The sequence below is a fragment of the Netta rufina genome (assembly GCF_964035555.1).
Source record: "Netta rufina genome assembly, chromosome: 3".
NCBI classification, from domain to species: Eukaryota; Metazoa; Chordata; class Aves; order Anseriformes; family Anatidae; genus Netta; species Netta rufina.
Genome location: NC_140125.1, coordinates 57,723,520 through 57,750,880, shown reverse-complemented (window position 1 = coordinate 57,750,880; position 27,361 = coordinate 57,723,520). Strand labels below are relative to the sequence as shown.

General features: G+C 38.8%; 3 protein-coding genes across 3 annotated transcripts in view; 2 read left to right on the top strand and 1 right to left on the bottom strand.

The window, feature by feature from the left end:
• The first annotated feature begins 329 nt into the window (after positions 1-329).
• On the top strand, positions 330-9,339 carry LTV1 (LTV1 ribosome biogenesis factor). The gene is made up of 11 exons (XM_084285224.1): positions 330-429; positions 576-707; positions 1,457-1,645; positions 2,675-2,762; positions 3,716-3,836; positions 4,606-4,852; positions 5,569-5,696; positions 6,682-6,821; positions 7,087-7,139; positions 7,936-8,136; positions 8,729-9,339. Exons 1-11 carry the CDS (start codon positions 427-429, stop codon positions 8,840-8,842), a joined length of 1,416 nt encoding a protein of 471 aa, XP_084141350.1. The 5' UTR covers positions 330-426; the 3' UTR covers positions 8,843-9,339.
• A 1,071-nt stretch (positions 9,340-10,410) lies between these two features.
• ZC2HC1B (zinc finger C2HC-type containing 1B) lies at positions 10,411-21,234 on the top strand (the record flags this gene model as incomplete). Its single annotated transcript, XM_084284426.1, has 8 exons — positions 10,411-10,447; positions 11,750-11,814; positions 13,588-13,707; positions 14,495-14,633; positions 16,423-16,547; positions 17,320-17,425; positions 18,160-18,238; positions 21,177-21,234. 8 exons carry the CDS (start codon positions 10,411-10,413, stop codon positions 21,232-21,234), a joined length of 729 nt encoding a protein of 242 aa, XP_084140552.1.
• A 4,509-nt stretch (positions 21,235-25,743) lies between these two features.
• The window catches only part of PLAGL1 (PLAG1 like zinc finger 1), a gene marked incomplete at its 3' end in the record, with an annotated part of 44,762 nt that continues 43,144 nt past the window's right edge, over positions 25,744-27,361 (bottom strand). The window contains exon 8 of the mRNA XM_084283932.1: positions 25,744-27,013. Coding sequence (XP_084140058.1) covers positions 25,744-27,013 — 1,270 coding nt within the window. The remainder of the gene's footprint in view (positions 27,014-27,361) is intronic.

The following is a 27,361-nucleotide window of genomic DNA, read 5'->3' as shown; positions in this document are numbered from 1 at the left end:
TGGCGGATAGCCACGCCCCCTCATCGGCCCGCTCTAGCCCCTTCCTTCGCCCCTGCCCTCCCGCGACTGCGCGTGCGCTTGGCCCCTTGGCCCGCTCCACCTCTTCCGCCATTGCGGCCCGCCCGCGGGCGGAACCATTCCTTGCTAACTGTGGGGGGGGGAAGTGGGGGAAGATGTATCTGTGGAGATTGGCCAGGTACCCTTCATAAGTTTAAGGGGCTCGCTCTCCATTTAAATATCAGCTTTATTCAGAAAAAGCTCGTCGTTGTTGTTCCTTGAGGAAAAATGACTCCTCTGCCACAGTGGCACCGTATCGGGTTCCCCCCTCTCGGCCGGTGGTTGCTCCCAAACCGGAGGCCGCAGCTCGGCCGTGCTGAGGCCGGCGCCGCGTGAGCGTGAGGGGGCCGGGGCCGGGGCCGGGCCGCCATGGTGAGTACCGGGGGGGCGCGTGCCGCTCCCTAACGGCTCCGTAACGGTTCCCTAACGGCCCCCTAACGGCTCCCTAACGGCAGCGCCGAGGGGCCCGCGCTTGTCTGTGTTGTTTTAGCGGCGGTTAACCAGGTGTCCTCCCGCAGCCTCACAAGAAGAAGAGGCCGTTCATCGAGAAGAAGAAGGCGGTGACGTTCCACCTGGTGCACAGGAGCCAGCGGGACCCGCTCGCCGCTGATGACACCGCGCCGCAGAGAGTGCTGCTGCCCGCACAGAAAGTAACCGCTGGGCTTCGGCGCTCGGGCTCTTTTCAGGCAAAAAAGGGCTGCAGGAGGGAAAAGTGCTGCGCAATCGGACAGCTCAAAGCCATAGCCTGAAAGGAGATAGGGTTTAGTCGAGCTTATTAAAAAGAAGGAGATCTGGTAGGGATTTGGTAGTTGTGAGTCACTGATGGGTTAAGGAGGGGTAACTGGCATGGCTTTATTTCTTTTTTAAAATACATTCGTATCCACAAACATTGACCAACCCAGCCTGGAAAAAACAGGCTTTGTTAGTTTTGCTGTGTATAGAAGGAGTTATTTAAGTGCTGAAGCAGATGGGTACAACATTCTCATTTACAGTGTATTAGCATAATGAGCAGAGAGGTGACTAAGAACTGCTGTGGAGTCAGCATACTTGGATCCAAGTTCACCTCCAAGTTCATTTGGATCCAATTCACAGTACTCTAGTTCTTACTCCTAATACATTTTGTTCACGTAAGTGAACATAACCAGTGCTGTTTTAATCAGGGGCTTCCTTCTCAATGTACGTATCTTAAACCTAATTTTATTGCTGCTTTTTTTTTTTTTTTTTTTTTCTCCAAAAGCTTTTTTCAGCAGGGAGGAACTAGGGTGGTTGTTGGTTTTTGTTTTTCTTAATTGGTTGGTCATCATCAGTGGCATTATTAGTGGATGCATTGCTCTTCTTTTTGCTGATAAGTATTAAATTGACTTGAATAACTAATTGAATTTTTTCTTACAATTCCGAGGGTCAAGATGAGCGGAGGAGAGAAGAGCAGCGGAAGTATGGAGTCTTCTTCGATGATGACTATGATTACTTGCAGCATCTGAAAGAAGCCTCTGGTCCCTCAGAGCTTGTCCCTTCTGTGCGTGGACAGCAAAGCAGAATTATCATCACGAATGAGGGTCACATAGAGGATGAAATTCAACGAATTGCAGTAAGTTGTACTTTGCTACTAATCGTCTTATTTTTGTACTGTTGAGAGTAGCATCCTGTAGACAAATTAATCATATTCAACAGGTGTTATGGTGGCTGTGGCCTATACGTGAAGGATGCTCTTGATCCACAGTCAGACTTTCCTCCAAGTAAAAATAAAAGTTGACAAGCCAAGATCTGTTGATGGTCAGTATTTTGCTACCCCAGTGTTAAAACATCTTATGTGCTCATGATAAGCTTTTCTTGATAGAGTATTGACCTCTTACAGAGGTATTTGAACAAATTATGTTGCTCTGGGGTTGGCATTTGTTCTGAAGAATTTTAAAGCTTTTGAATGCTCTGGGAGTTAGGAATATGGGGTACTGCTAATATAACCTGTTGTTTGTTTGTTTTTTAATGGAGTGTATCAAAACCCAGAGAGGATATAAATGAAGTTTTCTATTGCTGGCATAACTGGATCGTGTTGGAGTGGGAAATGTCATTTTAAGCAATAAAATATGCAGTTGCCAGTCAGTCGCTTTTAATTGAGGGAGTGTGGTTTAACAAAATACTGTACTTCTAGTCCCCAGTGATGTTCTTAGTTGGAAGTACCTTTCAGGTATGGTTTGGTGACACTGTGTAAGATTTAAAGTTACTTTAGAGGTGCATGTTAGCAAGCCTTACAATAAAGTGGTAATTTCAAATGTATGTTATTGTTCTCCTAAAGAAAATTAAAAATTTCTCTGTGCTTTCCATTCCTCAAAAATCTTCAGAGATACAAAAATGCTGTCTCAGTACATAGAAAATATTTATATCAGAATGAATACTGCCAATGCTGAACCTAGCTTTCATTGCATAACTTGAAAAATTTAAATAAAAATTTTCAATAACTTGAAAATTTGACACCAATGAAGTAGTGGTTCTTGTAATATTTAAGTAGCACTTGCAGAGTTTCTTTTGGTCACATGATTATCTGCATGTTGTTAAGTGAGCTCAACTGAGAACAGGTGCATTGTGGTATGGATTTTTTTTGTTTGTTTTTTGTTTTAAGGCTCCATCTATTAAGTTGCCTTCCTCAGTATTTGCCACAGAATTTGAAGAGGATGTGGGCTTGCTAAATAAAGCTGCTCCCGTTTCAGGTATCGTGAAAGTCTTTTACCTTTCTATAGCATGATTTGCCATCTAGGTACTATTCGGTAATTACGGCTTTGATTGCAGTGCTACTAATTTTGTTTTAGAACTGACTCATGAGTAGACATAAAGAATAAACTATAGGAGATCTACGTTTCCATTTGAGACCTATTTCTCTGAGTCAGTAGTAATAGCTTTTCAGTATTGCTTAGAGGAGAAAAAAGCCATGAGTTATTACTATTATGTAGCAGATATGAACAGGGAAAAATTGTCTTATAGTTCTAACATTGCTCTATACATAATGCTATTGATTTATTGCTCAATCTGTTTGAATGCATGTGCAGAACTGGATTTTTACTCAAAATTCCCCTTTTTAAATTCTGAAAGGTGTTTCCTTTGCTTCATTATTATAATTTCAGTGTTACAGGCTTAAAGTGTGCTTTTTATGAATATATGTTTGTACTGAACATTCACTTTTGAGCTATCTTACTTTTTTTGTATTTAATTGTGATCATTCTCTCTGTCTTTACAGCAGGGTGCTAAGAGACATTTCTGTTAATTGCAGTAGAGAAATACTTTCTGACCTTTCCTAAAGTAAGGGATTTTAGAGGGTAGGAGCCAACTAGGGTTGGCAGTTCCACACTGCTAGTTATCTACTGGTCATACAGTACTCTTAATTTGGATAATTTTTCTTCTATAATATTGTAAGTAACCTCTAAGTAACCTCTAATACATTTTTGGAAGGTTAAGACATTTCTGAATGAGGAAAATTGACAAGAGGGTGGTGATTTGCCTAGCAATTTGAATCAAATCTACAAATGTTTTGTTATTTTGACTCTTAAGCTTAATCTTTTCCTAGTGCAAATTAACAGTCTAGTTGGATTGCTTTTCATACAGGAAAGTAATTTCATGATATCACAGCAACTTATATACTTGTATCTTTTTCTTTTTAACTTTCTAGGACCGCGGCTGGATTTTGACCCTGATATTGTTGCAGCTCTTGACGATGATTTTGACTTTGACAATCCAGAAAATATTCTGGAAGATGATTTTGTTCTACAAGCAAATGAACCAAAGAAAAGGTGCAGCTTTGTAAAACTGCTTATGCCACAAGTGAATAGGAATGATACTATTTGGTATTTCTTGTGGTTATGTTGTAGGAAGCAAGAGTGGTCTCAGATTTCAAATAGAATACATGTATGTCAAGGGAATAAAGTATTACCATGTATTGTGTGGGTAGTAGCTTAAAAAAGCAAAATTTCATACGGTAGCCAAGATTAAGAGACCTTGGCACCTTGAGCTCACACACTGAGTAGTTGTTTACATATGTATGTATGATATACGTATTGTATGTCATAGGCTTCCTGAACTGCATATAAAAACAACTATCTGTCACATTTAAAGTACTTCTGTTAGTCTTGATCAATAATACTAGTATTTCCAGGACCTTTAGAAATGTTTCACATTGTACCCCGCTGCATATTGTTTCTATTTTGGTATCTTTAACGTTTTATGAGCAGTGATAAATTTTACTAGTTCTAGTATTTTTTTTCCACTCTGACAAATTTAGTAGAAAGTAAACATAACCTTACTGTCAATGTACAGATGTGTGATCCAACAGTTACCAGAAACATTTCTGTCTTTCAGGCAAAAGTAGTATGCTGACTGTGGCAACACTTCCATTGCTAGTTTTTTTTTCTTTTACTGGCTTGAGAATAATCAGTTTTTTAAATCATTGCCTCTCAAAACTTAAATCTGTAGTTGACATATTGTATCAGATAACTTAACATTGGGCATTGTTGTGGAAAGGTCCATGTATTGTTCTAAAGCTGTTTCATACTTCTCATTTAGGCGATCAGATGCTGAGGATGACGATGAATGGGAAGATGTGGAGGATGACAGTGATGAAAAGGATAGTTGTAATGATGAAGATTATGATTCAGAAGGTCCTTTATCAGATGATGGGGTTAATGGACAGGGAAAAGAATTTCTTTTTATGCAAGAAGAAACCAAGAGTCGTTTCACAGAATATTCTATGACATCTTCAGTAATGAGAAGGAACGAGCAGTTAACCCTGTTGGATGACAGATTTGAGAAGGTAAAGCAGCTCAGGAATGTAACTGTTAAACATAAGGGTGCTTAACGCTTCTTTGGGTCATTCATAAGGTGGTGTCCTGTGTGCCTGTGCCAATTCTTCCTGCCTTTTGTAGGTGGGGCCTCTATCAGCCGTTACCTGCAAATACTCTGCTTTTAATGTTGTGCGCACTAAGTGGCTTGTATTAAATAGGTTGCGGTGTTAAAGGTCTAATGTTGATAAATTATTCTGGTGACTATAATCAGCATTCACAGTTGTTGTTACACTTCTCTTTGGGAGGCTCCGTTCGGCACAGTAAACAATGTTTGTTTCTGATGCGGATTCACTTCTTTCACCCATTTTCCCCACTGTGCCGAGTATACATTCAATAAATGATGTCAGAGCAGTGGAAATAGGGTGTAACTTTTCTTTCTGAGTAGTGACAGGCTTTTTAATGTACCAATTGATAATTAATCAAAATAAGAAACATTTTGCAGAAGCTGACTTACATGCTATCTTCCAATAATATATATTATCTAGCAGTAACTTTATTACTCCCATAATGAAAAAATATAGTCAGTAAGAAGGAAATCCTACGACAGATGTGTTCGATAGGTGTTCAGCAAGTGAGAGAGGAGAGGAAAAAGGGACAAATACAAAGAAACATGTAATTATTTAAGTTACCAACAAGTTAAATGATGAGTGTGGTCTAATTAAAGATATCCACTTCTTTATTTTAGTTTTTTGAACAGTTTGATGAAGATGAAATTGGAGCCTTGGATAATGTGGAATTAGAAGGCTATATTAACACGGACAATGCTCGGTTGCAGGAAGTCTTGAATGATTACTACAAAGAGAAAGCAAAGAAGTATGTAATCCCAGGTGTACTGCTCTGCATACATAGTTATGTAATTGGAGATTTGTGCTGAAAGTTTGGGTATGTTATTTCCTGTGCAGGGACTTGAAGATTGCATACCACAACGAAAACCTTTTCATTTCAGTATTATCCCTTTTTTTGTCACTAAATATCAGTCTGAAGTTAGTAGATGATAAAATTAAGTGGAGACATCTTGTTGGTTTATATGACATTATGCTCCTTTTGTATAATTTTATTTCATCTGGTATAAGTAAGGTCTAAAGGCACTCTTCCTTACCCTTTTTAGTGTAACTTAAAAACAAACTTTACATTATAACGTGAAACTTAACAGACTCTATAGCTAAGTATATACTTTCACTGCTGGTACGCAGCTGATTCCACTGTGTACCTACTTAGGTGATTATAAACTCCAAGGTGACTGTTATTCCTGTGCAACTGGAGCGTAGCCAAGCAGCCCCATGCTGATGTACTGAATTTCCACAGTATATTCACTTCCTCTTAAAAACAAGTGATATTATCTCACAGCTAAATGTCTAAACGTTCACATGTCAGCCTTGCGCTCCCTGATTGGGAGTGAAAGGTAATGTGTCCCTTGTAGTGAAGTATGACTGGTCACTAGTGGAGTACATAATTATCTCTAGCACTGCAGTGCTTACAAACTAAAAAGTATATCTTCTTCCTTCCCTCCATTCACAAATATTCTGTGCCAGATGCTTTTGATATGCAGAAGTAGTTACTTTGTCATCAGTCTCTTGCCTAAAGTTTTTGTTTATATTGAATATGCTTATTTTTGTTGCAAGTTGTATTAGGAATAGCTTGCCTTTGGCTTGGGGTCTTGCTAAGGGAAGACTGGTTTTACATAATCATGCGTTTTCAAGAAAAGGTGAACTTTTTTTTTTTCCTTTCCAATGTCAAATTAATTTGGTCACTTTTTTTTTTTTCTTTTGTCTCTGTTTTTATCTGGAATTCTTCAAAGTTGTGTGAAATTTGATTCTCTTGAACCCTGTGAAGATTTAGACTCTCCTACAAATGAAGAAAGTGAGGAAGAAAAAGAAGAAATAGTAACTCTAGTTATTGAAAAACCAAAAGAAAAGTGGGATTGTGAATCCATTTTGAGTAAGTATTTTGGAGCTCTCTTACTTGTTCTTATGATTTCAAAGTAAATGGTAGGTGATTTTGTAATTTTTAACAATTTTTGGAGGTAAAATAGTATATGCTTCTGGGGCACAACAGCAAGAATTCTTGCTAAATAAAACTATTGCTTTTATGTGGATTACTGAGTTCTTGCAACTTTATGCCTTCAAAGTCTAACTAGTACTACAGTTCATAATATATTTGTCTAATTTCTTCATTGCTACTTTTTTTTGTGTGTGTGACCTAGGTACATATTCAAACTTATATAATCATCCGAAGCTTATTATGGAGCCATCAAAGGTAAAATCATTAAACTTATTCAAAGTAACATTGTGGCTTGGGAAAACTTGAGACAGAAGTGATAGCTTTCTCAGTGGATGTCTCTTTTTAAAAGAAGGTGTGAGCAGAAAAAAGGGTTGGGTAGGTTATTGGCCTATGGTATTAGCTCTTCACTGAAGAAGGGTTTGGCTATATATATATATAAAACATATCAAAGGTACAGTAGAGGGAAATTGACTAAGACCTGGTTGATTATATCACTAGAAGTTCAGAATTCCTTTAGTAGCTAAGGAGAAACTTAACAAGGAAGTAAGTTGTGTCACTCTCTGTGATACAACTTTATGCAATTTTATTTCTTACAACCACATATTAAGTTTATTTTCTTGAAAATAGGTTTCTATTTCCATTTTACAGTTTGAAACAATGCACTCTTGTTCTTTGGCCGTCCAGAAGCTCCCCATCAGAAGTAGAGCACAGCTTGATGTTCCAGCTGTGTGATTTTTAAAGGAAACCTTTTTCTTGAAACTCTATGAAGGAAATATTAAATGCCTGCTTAAGTCCTTTTTCAGTAATATTCAAATAAAGGGAGAAAACTTTTTGGTTTTGGGGGACAGGTTCTGCTTACAGGTGTGTTTGGTTTCTTACTTCGAGATTAATGTACATCGTTCTGAGGGAAGAACATACAAGGTTCCTCATGCTATGTTTATTAGATTCAGATTTGACAGTAATCTTAACCTGTGCAGATAAGGCAGTGCAATCTACACTTCCTGCAGAGAAGACTGGGGGATCATTAATACATACGCACTCTCTATTTTAGCCCAAACCAATAAAGATTTCCCAGAAGACTGGAATTCCTCTACATGTCTTGCCTCAGAAAGGTCTCACTGCTAAGCAGATTGAGCGAATGCAAATGATTAATGACAGTGACCTGCCAAGAGCATCAACACAGCCTCGTTCCAAAAATGAAAGTAAAGAGGAGCGCAAAGCCAGGAAACAGGCAATAAAAGAGGAGCGAAAGGTATGCCCTATTTTAAATGAACCCTATGAAAACGTGTTATACCTTCTGAATTCTGTCTCACAAACCTTAAACCCCCTTTGTTTTTTTGTCTAGAAATTAATGGGCAAAATTTCCTGGTCAGAAGGGCTAATTATTGCTTCTTCTCAAAAGAAGACCAAAAAAAGAAAAAAAAAAAATGTCAGAATTATAACAATAGCTTTCTAATTTACTATATGGAAATTTGGGGTCTGTTACTGTGGCCACTATTTTGTAGGTAACTTTGGAAGGAGACCTTTTATATCACTTATTTAAGGAAGCAAAGAAAACAGTAGTAATGTTTCATATCACAGAAAATGAAAAATTTCCAAAAGAAACATAGAAAATCTGATTGGCCACATTGATAAACTAGCTGTTTTATCTAGGACCAGAAATTGTAAGCATATTAGAAACTTCAGCGAATTAAAGATGATAGTTCTGGAGGTAAACAGATTAATCTACCAATAAATAATGCCATAAATAAGATTATTGGCCAGGTGGCGGCTGCTCTCATGATCTGGAACCATTAATTACAATGTTTTCTATTTTGTACATTTGTAATCGTTCATATGCACAGGAGCGCAGAATGGAGAAGAAAGCCAACAAGCTAGCCTTCAAAGTGGAGAAAACAAGGCAAGAAAAAGAGTTGCTGAATCTGAAACAAAACATTCAAGGACTGAAGCTGTCTTAATGAAACTGAGGAACTTTCATTGTGGAAACATCTTCAAGTTTGCATCTGTATCAAGAAAGGAACTGCTAACTGATAGAGTTGCCAGTCACTTACAGTGGGGGTTATTCAGATATTACTGTAACGAGAACCAGAAGTCTTGTCATTCTTTCTGAATTTCTGAAATGAATTTATTTCTGAAACAATGCGCTAGTAATGTCTATTTTGTCACGAGTGACATGGCAACTGTTGTGAACTTCCATTACACTAGAAATGTATTTAAATTAAAAAATTGTATTTTTCTTATAAGCTGTCACTGAACAAAAAGTTTCATATATTTTTGAATGTGTTCAGCACATCAGCAGAATCCTACAGATTTGATTTGATTAGGTTTTTCTATTAAATTATTTGAATTTGTACAGAATATATCCCTTTCTCTTCTCTCCCCTATACTGATGGTTAAATATAGTGCTTTGATATTGTACAGTTTTGTAAATCAATAATTTTTCACCCACTCCTTAGTTCTTTCTAAGGTTGTTTATTTATAATTTAGATACTATAATGAAAGAGGTAAAATAACCTTTTATAAACAGGTATCTGAAAAGCTGTTGCAATGAGCATTGCAATTGCAGTAGTCAACCGTTAGTGTTGCTTTTGAAAGCAACTTTGCTGCAAGTAGCCAGTCCAAGTAGTGTGGCAAACAAGGTGTAATGAACAGCAAATGTTTAGAAGAATATGTTGCAGATAGCCATTGCCTTGATTTTCCTGAACTACTATTCTTCAAGTCTTGTATTCAGTGTGGTTTCACTGAAACACAAATGTGTGACCCAACACATTTTTTGTAAAAACTTTCTGAAGGTGGGCAGAAGACGAGTATGGTGGATTTGGTATGATCTTATATTTCTTTATAATGCATATGAACTACTGTGACTGGTGCATACACTTGAATGAAATGAACAAGATTTTTAGTCAATCCCTTGAAATCTGCTGTTGGATGAGCAGTTACCTGTTTTACTGGTAAGAAACACAGAAACCAACACATCAGTAGAGCAGGTCAAATACTACTAAATTCAAAGTATCTTAAATATTGTTTTTTTCTGAATACTAAATAGGGACTAGGTAATAGAAGGGCTTGGGGGACCTTTAATGTACAGAAAGCATTCAAAGTACTTCCTTATATTGGGGAAAAAAGCTTTCTGGAGATAGTTGATAAAGTAATGTGGTTTTACAGAAGGAATAAAGAGGCAACTAAGTCTGCAAGTTTCTTCCTCACTGCTCAGAATACTGAAGTGTCAGTATTAACATCAAAATTAAGCATTTTATAGAGTTGCTGAAGTTCAAACAAGCAGAAATTATCTGCTACATAAAAAGTTTGGGGCTTTTAATTAGCTTATATATGTGCTAGTTTTCATATGTTTCACAAGCTTTAGCAGGGGCTGCCTATGTCATAATTGTTTATTATGCGCTTGCTGATGCCTGGAACTTGAGCTACTACAAATTCTGAGCTTCTGAGTAACGAAGGCTGGCCACCTAGCACTCATGACTTCCGATAGCAGTGCTGAAGAGTAAATTTGAAAAACTATCACACTACGATGAGTCAGACACCAGCAAAGGAAATAAACGGAACATGTGAGTAACAGATGCTGTTCAGTGGTTTAAGTGGAGTGTAATTTTGTGATTTACTAAAAAGGAAAATCATTTACTGAAGATGGTGCACGTGTTCTTTACTAGTCCTTACCTCGTCTCCTACTGAACATGTCTAAGGTCACTGATCATTTGAAGCAGGCTGTCCTTTTTCCTCACTTCTCATTGCTGGTAACGGTGATATTTTGCTTGTACCTAAGTTTGTTTGAAAAAGTAAGTTGTATCAGTCAAAATTTGAGGGGATGAGAGCAGGATAAAACAAATGGGAAAGGTAGAGGAAGACACTTGGAGAATGTAGTCTGGACTACGCATAGACCCACAGAGATTTCTTGAAAACAAAAGTGGAATGAAACTTAAACAGGTAGTAGAGTCAAAAACGTCATAGAATTGCTTTTGTTCATCTACGCTTCTAATCAGTGAAATTACTGTAGTAACCTTACTCTGAGCCTTGGAGTATGGTAACATGAATGAAAAGGTAACAAAAGCGGTCACACATCTGCTCCTGCTCAGCAATACAAAGATTTCTTTTGTTTCAGCAAAAGCAGGTAAAGAACACTTAAATGTATAAGTCCTTCCCTCTAGATTACAAGTCCTGTGAAAAGGGTTCTTTGTTAAATTCAAGTTTTTCTAAGAGCTATCTGTTTTTGTTTAATACAGGAAACATCCCTGCAGTGAAAAGAGAATATGTAAATAGCTGTGGAATCATAAAGGTGTAGAACTACTTTGCATACAACTTAGGTTGTGTTTTTTGTTTTCCCAAAAATTACTGATTTAAGAGCATGAAGAAGAAAAAAAATAATCTAGAAAGAAAGATCATCTTGGAATGCTGTTAAGTGCCTCATGGAAACATTCTGTCTTCAGAATGAAGGTGGTGTCACACTCGGTGTGACACCTGGTAGCTTCTGGAGTGGTAAATGTTTACTCTGCTGTTACTTAATGACTTCCTAAAAGAAAAAAAGAAACCTGAGTGCAAATGGCCTGCTCTTGATTTTCCTCTTCAATCATCCCTTCTCCCAGTTGTGATGCCACTGGGGAAGGACGTGCTTGAGCAGTCATGTGGAGAACAAAAAGCTGTCACTCATAGTAAGGGAAAGCTTGTGTTTCGTGGGAGCAAGATGATAACATGGTTGTGCAAAAAGGAGCCCTGGCACATGACTGCAGAGGTCCCTTTCTGACCGAGAAACAATCGGTTTCAGCGCCTTAAGGGCTGAACATCGAATGTACTGTTGATATTATTGCAGTCCTGTACCGTGTAACTGAGACTTTGCTGGTTTGAATTTCATACAGCTGCCGGAAGTCAAGACTTGGTTCCTTGTAGAATCTGTGGAAGACATTTTGCACAAGATGTTCTGGTAAAACAATACTTTTCTTTTAAAGGGGAGCATCAATGCAGTTAGCTGAAGGGGGTGGTGAGCGCTGGGGAAGGAGGAGGTGGCTGATTAGTGGAGAAATAGGTTGAACACATGTTTAAAAGAGCAAATGATCCAGTAGCTGCTTTCATTAGTAAAACTGATTAGAGAATAGGTGAGTGCTCATAAAAATATCATGACTCCATCTGCAATCTTGCGCTATCTTAATTTACCTGCTCTTCCAAAAACTGTTGCCTGCTTCGTGTCACGTTTAAAATATTGCATTATCTCTTGGTAAGACATCAATTGCTAACCTGGAGCTTCCTTTGTGCTCCAGGTTTCCAGACAGAATTTGTTTTTTCAGGCTTCCTGGGAAAAATAGACTAATAAACCATCTGATAAGTAGTCCCTTTGACAACATAATGTAGGCACCAGGCTCTGTTCCAAAGCCTGCTGAAGTGAAAGAAAAGACTCCTACTGACCTCACTGATCCCTGGATTACAGGCTAAATGGGTGGCTTCACAATTTGCCTAAAACAACCCAACTGCAGGATTTTTCTGAAAGGGCTGGCTCTGCACGCGCCCCTCCCCCTCTCAGATCAGCTCTGTGATATAACTAAAAACCGAATTAGAAAAAAAAAAAAAAAAAAAAGAAAAGAAAAGAAAAAGGGATGGGGAAAAAAAAAGCAAAACTGAGTAACAGTGAGCATCAAGGCAAAGGTGGAACCAGTAGTTCCCCATCTGGTACCTTAGATGCACGAAGCATGTGATGGCCTAATCTGGCTAATTTCTTTTAACAGACAGCTTCTCTGTGGTTTTGGGGTGGGGGAAGGGGGCAAGTTTCTTGTCAGGATGAGTAGCCTGAGGTACAAGCCCTGCAATGCCTCTGGTGATACAGGAGTGGTGTGCTCATCTGTGAGCAAGACACAGGTATCTGCTACCCTGTTTGCCCAGCAGAGGAGTCGTCTTCTTGTTTGTTTGTTTGTTTTTATGAGCACTTTTAGAAACAGATGGTGAGGACTTGAAGCACAAGAGTAGAAAGGTTCAAAGGGAAATGAGTAATTAGAAAGGTATGATATGGTAAAAAGAGGCAATTCTCGGCCCAAGTGAACTGGAACTGAAATGCCTTGCTCAGGCAGAGGCTTAACTCAAATGAGGTAGGGAAGAGACCGGCAGATGAAATTTAAAACTTCTGTACACTTCCAGTTACAGATGACATTCTGAGTTGTCAGGTTACTGCATGCTGTTAAGCAGCTGCTCCCTTTCAGCTTGTGGCTGTCCCTGTTTTAGTGGCGTTGATGGGATGAACAGTGCTGTTGTTTGCCAGAAGATCCCTGAGTCTGGGATACTTATCTAAACTCAAAGAACTAATAATGTAAATATCAGCCCTTCGAACAGGAGCAGTCTGTTCTCCCTCCTAACCAAGAAAGAAAGAAAACTGATTGTGGCAGGGCCAGGGAGAGAGTCCAATGAGAGTTCCTGTTCACGGTCCCATTCTGGTATTCTCTGCAAATATTTATTTGTGCTCTACTCCAGCATGTCACTGAGCAGAACAAACTGGAAATGGGTTCAATTTCTTTTTTTTTTTTTTTTTTTTTTAATCTGCAGCTGTACTTGAACATTTTTGTAAGTTTTGGTGAACTCTTTCAGGAGTAAAACTGAACTCGGTAGAAGTACTGCCTCAGCTCCCCGAATACGAGTAATTTTAAAGCCTAAGCAGCACCATTAACAAAGCATGACTTCAGCTCACGAACAATTATTTTTCTTTGCATCCCAGCCGAGACATGAGCCAATATGCAAGAAAGTCTTCAACAAGAAGCGCAAGCCCTTCAATTCTTTTAAACAGAGACTGCAGGGAACAGAAATCGGTACTGTGAAGAGGCAGCCCCCACAAAAGGTATGGTTAAAACTGAAGAGTGTGTGTTATCTCCATATGAAGTCTTTCATTCAGCGAAACTATTGTTTCCTCCCAGGACAAAGCCTGGATGTTGTGGATGAGTCTCACATATGTGCTTGACTCAGTGCCAAATCCTTTCCTCCCCCTCTCCGTGCTGCTAGTGTTTGAAAACATTTCTTAGTTCAGAAGCCAAAGTAGTAGGTATTGTGACTACTCTGGGAGCATGTCTTTGCTTTTCTAGGAAAGGAACATTTATGTATTTTAAAGACTACACAAATCTCTGACATATTCCTCTTCAAGGTTTTCTTCATGTAATGGCGATGATGAGGGAATACACATGTACATATATGTGTATATTTTTACCCTGAAATACTAAATGATTGCTGATTTGGTGTCCATGCAGGCTGACATTGTAAAATATCCTTTAAAGACAGTTGTGGAAAGAAATAGAAGTGCACACAAGTTTAAAGGAAGAAGAATCTGAAAAGTGGGGAAGAAGGGAAGGCACTCGTCACAGAATCTTTTCTATTCCCTTTTAAGCACCCTTTGGTTTGCTATAAACAGAGCATTTTTGCTGGAAGACATTATTCTTTTATCCATCTTCTGGTGTTGTCAATGGATGGCAAAGGGCTAATTTAGCTTTCCCGTGCCTTTCAAAAAATCAGGTTTCTTTTGTTTGCAACATTTTCTCCTTTCTCTTGGAAAGGAAGAACCCTCACTGTAAGACACTTCTCTGCCCCTTGCAGGGAGAAAATATTGTTTGTATCTTCCTTTATTTCCTTTACAGAATCAGCAGGTGAAGAAATCTAACTGGAGACAGCAGCATGAGGATTTTATTAACGCTATTCAATCAGCCAAAGAAGTCACAAAAGCTATGCAAGAAGGCCGTCCTCTTCCGCCTCCTCCCCCACCAAGTATCAATCCAGGTTTGTGGTTTGGTTTATCTAATTATTAATCTTGTACTGAATTTTAGCAAAGCAGTCAGCTCTTGTTATTCACAGCTGGGCTTCAGTTTTGCACCTCCCTGCAGAAAACAATGCAAACATTTATTCCATCCATACTCTCTATTTTTCAGCTGTATTGGCTGAAGTTGAGTGGGAGAGCAATGAAGAGGTGGTGGAGAGGATGAGAAAACTAATTATACCTTTTAAGCTTATGAAGGTGGCAAGTCTGGGGTCTGATAATTCCTGCTGTAGGAATAAAGCTGGGATGCCTGTACTCTAGCACGAACTGTACCTTTATATAACAAAAGACAACATGTATCCCCTCACCGATCAAACTGCGTGTAGTGTACACAGGCTTCCCCACTTCCATAAGATAGGTTTTCCACTATCACCTCCCCACCCCAACTGCAGTAAGGGAAAGTCATTTAGAAGAATTAAACAGTCTGTTTTACTCCTAATAGCAGGTGTGGTCTCTATGCAGAGCTCACTGTATTAGAAATTACGGATCCAGAAATATACAGCCAATATTTCTCATGATGAGTGATTTATGAAATGTGGGAGCAATCTTGGAAAGGATCTCTGTGGGGTCCCTCCTGAGCAATAAAGGCAGAGGGACAGAGGGCTCTCTCGGCTCCCTTACGGAGCAGGAATTCACAACTGATATCAAAACCAGCTGTGAGGACTCCAGTCTTCCTCCTCTTATAGATAACAGCAATGCAGTATAAGCAGCAGGACACATTTTCCTTCCTTGATTGGGGTCATGCTCCCCTCTGAACTTCCACTGTTGAGTTGTTTAATTACTCTGTTATTTCTTGTCTGACTCCAAGAGCAAACCCCTCCCTTTCCTTATCCTTCTTTGAGCAAACTGGAGTTGTGCACGAGCAGGGGGAGTTGTGGAGAAAGGAATCAGAGGGTTGCTCTGGTTCTCACTACCACAACCCCAAAGTTAGACAGCTGCCTTGTCTCTCTCCCTCCCCTCTTCCGTTTTCAGAAGCATTTTGCCCACGCAGCTGATCTGGAAAAGTGATTTGCAAAGGCTTTGTACCAAATAATATTAAGATAAGAACAACTGAGATACTTTTGTGAAAGGTGTTGGGCAGGTAGGAATAACTTGAGAATGACAAGTGCAAAGCAAGGGCTAAACGTAACTGTGTTGAATTAAAAGGACACTGACCCTGAGCACTGACCATTCATTGAACTGAGTAGGACTGCACCAGTACTAAATGTAGGTCAACAACTTTCAGCAGAAGCACTGTCAAAAGCAACTCAAAAGCACTGCAGTGTGTTCTTTACAGTACTGCTTCACACCCAGAAACCTGGTTCTTTGGTGTCTGGTAGGCACAACTTGAGCAGCATTTTGCCAGCGTCCAAAGGCAATGCATTTCTTGAAAACAAATAAAAATCTTAATAACCACCCTTAAATAATAGTCTTGAAATATTTTTGACTATTCAAGGAATTTTTAAATATTGCTTTTCCTGCAGACTTTTTAATTATGAGATTTTGAGGGGAGGGGTCTACATCAAAGATAGTAAAATTTGCTCTTATTAATCCCTAGAGATTTCTTTCTGGAAGCAATTACTGTTTGCTGTATTAATACTGTAAGCAAGGGTTTTAGGGTCCCAGGTGCTTTTCTTGTAGTTCTAATTTTCCAGTTTGGGATATCTGATGGAGCCAGGTTTGAACTGCATCTTGAGTGCTCCAGTAAAGTAAGGCAATTCCTCTGTTGCAGTATATAAGCTGTGACATAAGTTTTTCCTTTCTTATGATCAGACTATGTTCAATGTCCATACTGCTCAAGAAGATTTAATGAGGCTGCAGCACAAAGGCACATCAAGTTTTGTGAAGAACAAGCTGCTCGCCATGCCTTTGCTGCAAAGACCACCAGACAGGCTGTGGTAAGCAAACACATTCATACTTGCATTGTCCTGGAGACAGATTTGCCAAAAAGTATTTTATGGTGAGTGAAGACCTGTATTAATATATAACCTAAGGTTAGAGGAAAGTTGGTAAACTCTTAAGACAAGATAGGAGTAGATAGGTAGGAGTTACCTGAAACTGGAGTCCTTTGTCTAATATAAAAACTGATAGAATATGATAGTATGAAAATGTTAGACAACAATTTCTTCATCCTCCTCTGTGAATGGATTCTAGGATAACAATTGCAGGGAAATGGAAATCTGGGCAGCTTTTGCAAGATATTGATATATCTTATTATTCATTAGGTTTCCCTGCTGTTTGCAGGTTTGCTGTTTCCTGCAAATGTATAGCTGATTTACTTCCTGATCACTAAGCTCAAGGCCAAAGAGCTAGTCCCCTTTGGGGAACTAGAAAAGTGGAGCTTATTGGCAGTGTTTTGAAGTAAGCTCCTATTTTAGTGTAATTAAAAATATATATGTAGGAATATTTAAGCATTTCCTTTGTGAGGATAGTGATTAAAAATAAAAAATAAAAATAATAATTATAATAAAAAAGATGTTTGAAAACCTTGTTATCTATTTCAGGCATAAAAACAGCTTCCAAATGGGAGGGGTGCACTTTTTCCTGTTCCTTCCTAGCACTGCTTCATCAATGATTGGTGCTTTATCAATGATTTAGAGAGTTGTTCTTGGGCTCCATATACTTCCTGCTAGACTTAAGTGTGCATTGTGCATCTTACTCTCTTTCTAGGGCAAGCAACCAGTGACTCAGAGAAAAAAACCAACCTTAACAACTGCAGCATTATCACTTCAGAAGAGAGTACAAGAAGCTGCCAATACAGATAAACCTAGTCCAGGTAAGGAGTTCAACCAACCATATTTATATTTGTCTTACAACAAAGTCTACCACTACCAAATGGTAGTTGTTGATATCAAATGGCTTTACAAGTCATTATCCTGGTCCGTTGCACCAACTGTATAGATAGAGGGTTTCGTGTAGGTTCTAAGAAGGGACTTAGCTTTTTGACTAGAGGTTCTCAAACAGAAGTTTCAACATAAACCTAAAATTTGCAGTCTGGGTGTCCAGTTCCCTCTGTCCCATAAATGATTCCATAAATGTTAATTGTTGATGATAAGATTTATTACACATTCTTTCTCTTTTAAGTTCATTTAGGTGTAGCACGTCGTTCATTTCATGTTCATGTACATCGTTGCATGTCATTCATTTGATAGGACTCTCCCTTGTTGATTCAGTCTTAAAATTTATACCACCACATCCCTAAAATGGTTCCCTTTAAATAGGATTGACAAAATATGCTTGCTAGTATTCACTGCTACCATTCACTGTACAAATTCACTGTAATCATGACCAGCATTCCGTCTGTTTAGAAGATGATTTATGAAGTAATTTTAGTGGCTATTTGTAATGTAATCCATGAATGATAATATATACTGCTCTTTGTATTACCAATACAAATCAATATCTTTGTATATTGATATCATTTACCTCTGCCTTTCTGGAGTTTATGTTGAATTTATGTATGTTAGAATTTTTTTATGACCAATAATATTTTTACAAAATTATTTGCAGAGACTCCTCATGGAACACTGCAAAAACCCAGAAAACCTTTGGCTGTGTCTCCTGGAAAAAAATCTTCAGGAGAGTTCAGGTAAGAATATATATATATATATATATATTTTTTTTTTTTGTTGTTATTTCAACACAATAACATAGTATTACCTCATTTGCTTTTGTGTATATACAATATTCTGGTGCACTGATTACATTATCAACTTTTTTTTTTTGTCTTAATCAAAGCAGTTGGTTGCACTGAAATACTTTTGCAGAGCAAATCGTGTCACCAGTGTAGGCTGCTGAGAGTTGTTGTTTTGGTATGAAATGTTCTTTGGTTTGGAGCAGCTTCATCTCAAGTAGGCAATGACCATGTTTTGCCTTAATAGCCATCTCGAGGGGCTTTGTTTCTTGACAATGCAGACTTCTCTAGCTGGTCTTGTGCTCTCCTGTTGTGCTTCTGTTGTCTGAGGGAGATGCCAGTATCTCTTTCAATTATCATGGTATCAGGATGATGGTGTGGAGGTTCTTCCTTCTCCTCACTGTTTCCTTTCCCAAACCATGATGTTTGGTGCTTCTGCTCTTTAGATCATGCAGTCAGAATTGTTCCCATCTTGGTCCAGGCAGAGCCACTCCAGATCAGCCACTAGGCCTCACAGACCCTGCCTAAGATGGCGGCGGTACCATTGTACAAGGGGACGGCTCGGATGATCGGCATCTGGCACCCCCACCAGAGCAGAAACCAAGATCTTGGCAGAGAATGTGGCCAAGAAGGATTCCCTGTATCTGGCAAGATATTTTGAGCTTGGGAGATGAGCTTGTTGGAGTGCCTAGGCACTCCTGTTAGAGTGTGGGATGACCAGGAATGCACACAGAACATTCTGTTGCAAGAACTCAAGTTTGAAGTCTTCGCAGGGCCCATCTATGTAGAGTGTCTATATGGACAGTGCAGTAACTCATGGTTATTCATGCAGGGATTCACAGACCACCAACAGAGACTTATTGATACCACCATCATTCTCAGGGTTTAGTCACTGAACACTTACACTCTTGGCTAGATAGCCTCGGGGAGAAGGCTCCTCTTTTCCTAGTGGCACTGATGAAAGAGAATGTGAAATATTTTTCTCTTGCTGTCCGTTGGCACTGTGTGCTTTCCCTCTGGTGTTCCTTTCTGCTTTCCACATCTCAGACATCACCTTTTACCTCCCCATGCCAGTTACTAGCCAAGCGTTCAGCCCCTTCTCTCTCTTCTGAAGGGCTATTAGTGACTGTCCCATCCAAACAGCATCTGTGTGGTGTGATGTTCTTGCTAGAAATTGTGTAGGCTGTGGAATGGAATAACGCAGAGAAGGACTTGTCCAGGCTGCTAGCTGCTATGTGCATGGGCTATCACGATGGGACAAGCAATGGAAAACACACACCAGAGATGCCATGGTCGTGGACTTGCCTGATGCAGTGTTGGGAAGAAAGCATGTCCCCACTCCTGTTCTCCCAGGCATGTTGTGAAGGAGGGACCTGGTTCTGAGTTTCCCATTTTGTCTGGGACAGAGCTGAGTTGCTGCTGCTCCAAGCCCTGGAGCAGTGGGTGGGAAGTCACAGCCAGAGACACTGGGGATGAATGTGGGCAGTTTCCCCCCAGCCTGGAAATGAAGAGTCACCTTGTGGGCTGCTGGAAACTGCTGTGTTTTCTATAAAATTTGAGCTTTTCCAGGTGCTTTAGAGAGCACTTTGGGCTACTAAGAGCTAAGTTTCAGTGCAAACCAAGAGTGCTTTTTAGCTGAGAAAGCAGACGTGAGAAACAATGGCTTTGAGTAGTGCAAATCTCTCTAAGGACTATTCAGTCTGAAAGGCAATGACAAAAACAACCAGTTCTTAGACTTGTCTAATTCTCACGGACTGTATTTAAGCTAATGGAAAAAAAAAGGTTTCATAAAGTTGATTTCACTGACCTAAAAATGTTATGAATTTAACCTTTGTGCAATTATTTGGAGGAGGGAGAAGGCGCAGCAAACATCTGAGAAGGGGCAAGAAGACTGCTAGAGGAAGTAATGTAGGGTAGCCATTAAAAGCTTAAATGCCAAACATTTAAAAAAAATAGTAAATACTTACATTTGCTTGAAAGATATTAACCATTAATATTTAAAAGTAAACCTTTTTATGTATTATTGCTTTGGTTTAATTATCTTATGTAAAATGGAGTTAAATGTGTCTATACAAGTAACAAGTATATGGCTTGCTGCTGCTTTCAGACTGCAAATGCACAACAGAAGATAGAGTGGCTGCTTGCCGAGGATGTGTTAAGGCCTTCTACTGAAGCATTACAGACCTTAACAACGCAATCCTCCAGCTCCTCTTTCACTTTGAGTGCTAAAGCTCAATACGTTGCAAGGCGGCTATAATAACAAGATGGTTGCCACCTTCGATTAAAAAGAAAGCAAACTGAAGTTCACTGTTCTCCTTTGTTTTTTCCTAGGCTAAAAGGGTTATTAGGCTATCCTGTGAGATTACCTGCAGTTGATGACAAAATTTAATTAAATAATCACCTAAAAGGGGATGGATCTTACCAGTATTTCATGCAATAGTTTCAACAAAATGTAGTAAGAACCAGTGTCATGCATTTTTTTTCCTAAAGCTTTGGTTTGAATATATTGAACAAGATAAATGAACATTTTGAAGTTGTGTATTTATAGAATCTTCCAATAAAGGATAAATGGTAATGATAAATAAGTTATATATGGGAACATATGCTGTACATCAGCTTCAAAGCACTTCATGTTCAGCCGAAAACCAAATCTCACTCTCCCATAAAAAAAAAAAAATGTAATTGCTATTAGAAATTGATTAGTAGTAAGCCAGAAATATGGTGGATCACATCACCCTTTAATTTTTGGCCACCTCATTTATTAGCAGCCTTAGACCACCTTGCATAAACTTTCAGTATGCAGTATGTTGTTTTTTTTTTAGCCCAACAATTCCCAATAAGGCTTTCACTTAAAACCCATAAGGAATTTTTCTTTCCTATTAAATGTTTATAGAGCAAATGAAGATGAAAAGTACTTGGACACAGCAGTAACATATGAGACTTTAGTCTAAGACTAGCTAATAGCAATTAGGTAACTATAAAAAGGATGACACTGAAATCAGTGCAATTCCTATAGCTAGACTGTCTTAGAAATATACAACGGGCATGAAGTTAGCCCAAGAATATTAAAGCAGTGCTTCTATGTCTTTTTTTTTAGTCCCCCTGTATATTTAGTATATGTTTAGAACTTCTTGGTGTTGATTCCACAGATCACTTTCCCATGTCTTGCAGAAAACCGAATTCTAGGGGCAGAAATATTTTATTGAACAACAACAGTTAAAAATTCTGCTAGCAGAAAATGTATCACACAGTCATCAATATATGAAGCGATTTCAGACTGACTGTAAAAAAAAAAATGCTTCAGAATTAACAGCAAACCACTGGTTAAGAAAAAGGAGAGTCTGACAGGAACAATTCATAAATAAAACCAAAGAAAAAAAAGAAATGAACATGTTTTCTAATATGGGATGGGAAATAGTTGTGTGCACAGAGGTTGTCGATTCTTTTGTTCCACATAATATAGTGTTAGCTCCTTAACATTATTTCAACAGGTCTATGTGGCTTCCATGTTTCCATGTTCTTGTTTAAATGAGTACTACTTTTTTTTTTTTTTCTTTTTGTGAGAGCAAATATTCACCAAGATTTCAATTTTTCAGGATTTGATTGTAGTAATTCTGTTGTTTAGCTGCCACAGATCACACTATTTCTACAGATTTCCAAGCAGTGTTCAGATAGATATATAAACTATTTTCATTTTTATTACAATGTGAGATAAGATAACCATAGATGTTACAGAAGGTCATTGCCTGACCTGGACCAGGTCTTCCTGTTCTGCAGGTCAGTTATCTACAGAGCCAAATATTTTCCCAATGTTTTTCTTCCAAAAGTGTGCACAGAATGTGGTGCTTTTAAGAGCTCATTTCTTAAAGGAAGGTAATGTTTTTCCAGGAGAGAAATAAAACCAAGATAGTAGAATCACAGAATGATTTGGGTTGGAAGGGACCTTAAAGACCATCTAATTCCAACCCTCCTGCCATGGGCAGGGACAACTCCCACCAGACCAGGTTGCCCAGAGCCCCATCCAGCCTGGCCTTGAACACTTCCAGGGATGGGGCATCAAAGGGGCTACACTCTGTGCCTTGGAGTACAGGAATCTGCTCCTGCTTACATTGACGTCAGCCACAAAACTCTTGCAGAGCTCAGCATGAGCACAACTTGCAGCACGTCTGTGTGTGGAGTATGTGGCACTGACTGTGGTCAAACACGAGATGACCACTGAACTGTTATAGTTCTCTGTTTGGCCTCTAGGAATTGTGCTCGTGGTTACAGCAATAGGGATATTAGGGATACAAGACCTAATGATATCAAGGACACAGATAGTGGTATGGCAAAAACACGGTAACACCATTATATTAGGGTACTGTCATTGAGTGTTTATGCTGAGATGGCTTAATGTGATCAGACCATGGTTTTTAATGAATGGAGCCTGAATAGAATAATCTTTTCTGAAGTAGATATGTGATGGTGCTAGGATACTTTTGAAAGACAATTATCTTGGTCTAAGGAAGAGATGTATGCATAGCATATATGTACCCAAAGCCACAATTGTGCAAAATTAAATACAGATATATTTGACCTGCAATTTGGCTACATGCATTTTTCATGTCAGCCTAGAATAAGCCACGTTCTAATGCAGACACAATTTTGTAATGGATAAATAAAAACTTATAACGAAGTGGTAACAGCTAAACTGCAGGCAAAAATAGGTCCTTTAATTTGCTGCACACTAGGGTATTTCTACCATATGCTGTATACAGAATACTGCTGAGCACCTCCCTTAGTTACAGCGTCGAGAATCTAGGAAAAAAAATTGAATAGACTGAAGAGCTAAACCAACAGGACCACCTATTTAAGGTCTGCTTCTGTGTTTTACTTGTAGACCCCATTATAGTGCGCTTTTAAAGAGTTTTAATATTACAAGGCTTCTTTTTTTCGTTTTGCTTAACTGAGACTCGGTCTTTAACCCATAGTTACATATGATAAACGCCTCTCATTAACATAACTTTGCATGTTTCAGAACAGCTTGTGACCAGGGATCAACACATCTCTTGGCAGCCCAGTGCTCTGGTTCCTGATTGCAGTCGAGCAGCTCACAGAGCGTGGGTGTCAGGCTAGCTTAATGTTTGTGTAATGGTTCCTTCTTAACATCATTTTTTAATTCAAAGACACTTATTTTCATAATTAGTTACACCTCTTATAGAAGCACAAACCAAAAGGACAAATTGTCTACTAATAACATGATCAGACAGTGCTACACGAATGTGTTTTTTTTTTTTTTTCACAAGTACATGTTTGAACAAAGGCAACTGAGTACAATTTGCATGAACAAGGCAAACAATGCAGTAAATGAATATAAACACACCTTTCCAAGTCTGGATAAAATTATGAGATGAGTTGTAAATTGTGCATGTTTTAAACTTTTTCACTATTCTGACACTTGCAATTTAAATAACTCCTAGCTGGACATGAATGTGCAGCTACCCACTTTTTCTACTGCTATTCTCATAATTCAAATGATCTAAAAATTCCTTTTGTTTTGTTCTATGCCAAAAACATTTGAAATAAAAATGGATCTGAAGAACATATTCTTGCACAAACTGCAGTAATACCACCTTTCCATAATCCAAATAATTATAAACTTGTAAAAATATTAATATCTGTCATAGTTCTTTAACAGCAAAATAGCAATCATTTAAAAAATATTTATTAGAACTTATCTGGAAATATTTCTGTGATTAATGGGGGCAACGAGAACAAACTTGTTTCATGGTTTATCTGTAATGATCATTAGGTACAATTAATTACCTTTTAATTTAATGGAAGAGATTGTGTATTCAGATTCAGAAATTCTGCATCTGTTTCTGCTGTGACAAAATCCACTAATAATGGCATCATACAGTAAAATGGGATTTTTTTTATTTTTTTTTTAAGTATGGGTCAGGCAAGAAAGTAAATTCAGAAGGCTTTTTATTTATCTATTTATTATTTAATGTCATCTACTGGGAGATGTGATTTTTTTGCAATTTCTGCTAACATACTGGTCAGGTGATGGGACTGTCACACCACTTTCCAGCTGGAAACTGGAAACATACAAGGACAATTTACCACAGGAAACAAAGAGAAGTCCCTGTGAACCTGCTTTGGAAGAAACACAGGCTGAACGCCCAGCTCTAACTGCCCAAATACTAATGAGCAAAACAAACATGAGTAAGATGGCTTTGACCATTACCATACCCACTAACTTCATACGATGGTTTTGAGGCATAGCCACAACCTGTGGCTATGACCAGGGCACAGCCTGAGGTAACTACCACAAGCCTTCTGCATAGGGATCTACCCCTGACTCAATGGAGGTTAAGCTTGGATGGAGGCAGGCTGCCTTGCCAGGGTTGGCTTTCTGTCAAGGCGTCCATGTCTGATGGCTATGATTAAGAATAATTTCCCATGCTAAACAAAAGCCTTTTTTTAAAAAAAATTAACAAAAGGTGAATAAAGGCCCCTTAGGTAGGAAGCATTATTTTTTATTGAGTGTTAAATCAGGCAAGCTGTTGACCCGATGGGATTACACATGCTTAAATATAAGCAAATGCTTAAGTGCTTTGCTAGCGTGAGACCCAGGTTCCTGTATCTTGCTAGATGATCATGTTCTAAGTGAAAATTAATGTTTGCTCTAACCTTTGAGAAATTTCACTTCCCATTCTGAAAAGCACACCCATACAAGACAGCTGCTCTGGCACATTCATGCAGCAGTGGTAGTTACTTCGAGCCACTGGAATAATGCAGGAGATGCACACAGCTGAAGTGTGCTAGTGTGCTTCAGGAAAAAAAAAAAAAAAAGAAATCTAGTTAAACATAATCACAGCAGTAATTTTCTTCATTTTAAAAGACTGAAACAAGGAGATAAGATTTATTCTTGGAATTATTTGGATTTAAATTAAAGATTCCTAAAATTCAGTAATTAAGTGCTTAACAGAAATCTATATCACACCGATAACTTGTTCATATTACGGTTTCCATGTGTATACACTTATTGTGATTCTTGGCTCATTAAAATTATTTTTCTGTGATTTTCCCCCTTCTTCCCATTCACCCTAAACCTATTTCTCCTACTGCGGCAGCCAAAGTTTCATTGTGCCTGTTATGATGCTTTGCTATTATTGAAGATATTTATTCAGCTGTTTGTTTGAAAGGTAAGAAACAAAAATACAGAGGATGTTGAGGGAAATATGTTAGTCCTACTATTGTCATATGCTAAAAACTAATAGTAGTATGAAAAATAGAGCTTCTTGTTTATTAACATTCTGAATTGAACTACCGTGTTCATAACATGCTTTAAAAAACATTTGGGACAGTTTTTCTTAAAACAAAATGAAAACAAATAAACAAACAAAACCCTCTCCTAACAGATTTAAGTAAACCAGTCTTTTTTTTTTTTTTTTTTTTTTTTTTTAAAGGCATAGTTATTTGAAGGCATGATGAAAATGAGGCAACGTTACAGAATTTGTAGTGGATGGAAAGGAGCGAGGAAAATGATGCAGCTGGTTTATGGCCATGCCACCAGTTGCTAGCTGTAGACCTTGCTGCTGGCCATTCAGCCTATGTGATGGCTCCTCTGGACCAAATGCCATTGTGATGTCCCCAGTAGTGTTCTGGTTGTCACCTGGTGGGAGTTGCCAGAAACTCATCACATGAGTGAGATCCATGAAAGGCATGCTGGTAGTTTCAGCTGCTGTCTCTGTCTCCTTGTGCACTGCGTACTTGTGAGTATCACCTACAGGCCCTGAGGAAGCTTCTTCCAGACTGATTTTGTGGAGAGACTGAGGTTCTGGTAATGGCAGGTCCTCTAGAAGATGGACATTGTAACCTTTAACATCCACTCTGATTGGAAGATTTTTGAGGGATCCTGCTGCAAATGAGGTAGAACTAAGGTCATATTTATTAGACTGATGAAGGTTCAGGTTGGCAGGAATGGCTGTTGAGCACGGTGTGGGATGGACAGCTGCGAGGCTGTCTGCACAGCCCATCCTTTGCAAATGAGGAGAAGGTTCAAGAGGAAGAGCAGTTTGTAAGCTTGGCTGGGGATGAAGATGTGAACAGTTGTATTCCTCTGGTTCTGGACTATTCAAAATTCCATTCTGCGCGGAGACTCTTTCAGGAAAAGGGGATGGTATGCTGGTGTCTTCCTTCAGTCTGAATGGGAAAAGTTGGTCAAGGAGACCTACTGAGTCACCATTCTGCAACCTGCTCTTCAGCAGTTCTTGTGGATGAGTCTTCCTAGTATGGCGAGTCAAGTGGTCCTTCCGCCCAAACCTTTGGGCACAAAACTGGCATAGAAAGTCTTTGCAACCCGTGTGAACCACCATGTGCCGTCGCACATCTTTCCGGGTATAGAAGTGACGCTCACAGTGGTCACATTTATGTTTCTTTTCCTTGGTATTGCCAGTTGGTTTCCCTGCATGACTTTTAAGGTGTTCCAACAAAACTTCAGTACCGCCAAACTCCTGGGCACACACCCTGCAGGTAAGGTCCCCACTGGTGGCTGCATGAAGAGCCAAGTGTCTCTTATAACCTAGCTTGGTGTTGTACTTCTTGCCACACTCTTCACACTTGAAGGCCATCTTGTTAGGGTCATGAGTCTGAAGGTGATTCTTTAGATGGTCTTTTCTATGAAAGGTCTTTTCACAGTAGCCACACTGGTGAGATTTCTGTGGAGAATGAGTGGCTGAGTGCCTAAGACACACACACAAAAAAAGTGTTATCAGCATTTACATTTGTTCTAGTACACAATGCAGCTCAAGACTCAAAAACAGAAAGAAGAAAGGCATTTTCGCAAGTTCTTGAATTATTAGTAAAAAGCCTAGCTTTTTTTTTTTTTTTTTTTTTTTAAAGTTGTGTTAATCATAAAGCACAGAGAAAGTTCAAATTGCTCAACATAATCTGAGTAGCAACTGCAATTGAGAGAGACTACTTTTCACCAATTCTTCCTACGCAGGAATATGAAAACTGGAACTCTGTGATTAACTGCCACTAAGACACTCAAGAGACAAAAGATGTCCTTGTTTTTCCCCCACACACCCA

What these genes read in the sequence shown, in the direction of transcription:
- LTV1 (XM_084285224.1), top strand. An exon ending in TGGATGACAGATTTGAGAAG is followed by an intron (nt 4,853 to 5,568) that starts GTAAAGCAGCTC and finishes TCTTTATTTTAG; the next exon opens with TTTTTTGAACAGTTTGATGA. An exon ending in TACAAAGAGAAAGCAAAGAA is followed by an intron (nt 5,697 to 6,681) that starts GTATGTAATCCC and finishes AATTCTTCAAAG; the next exon opens with TTGTGTGAAATTTGATTCTC.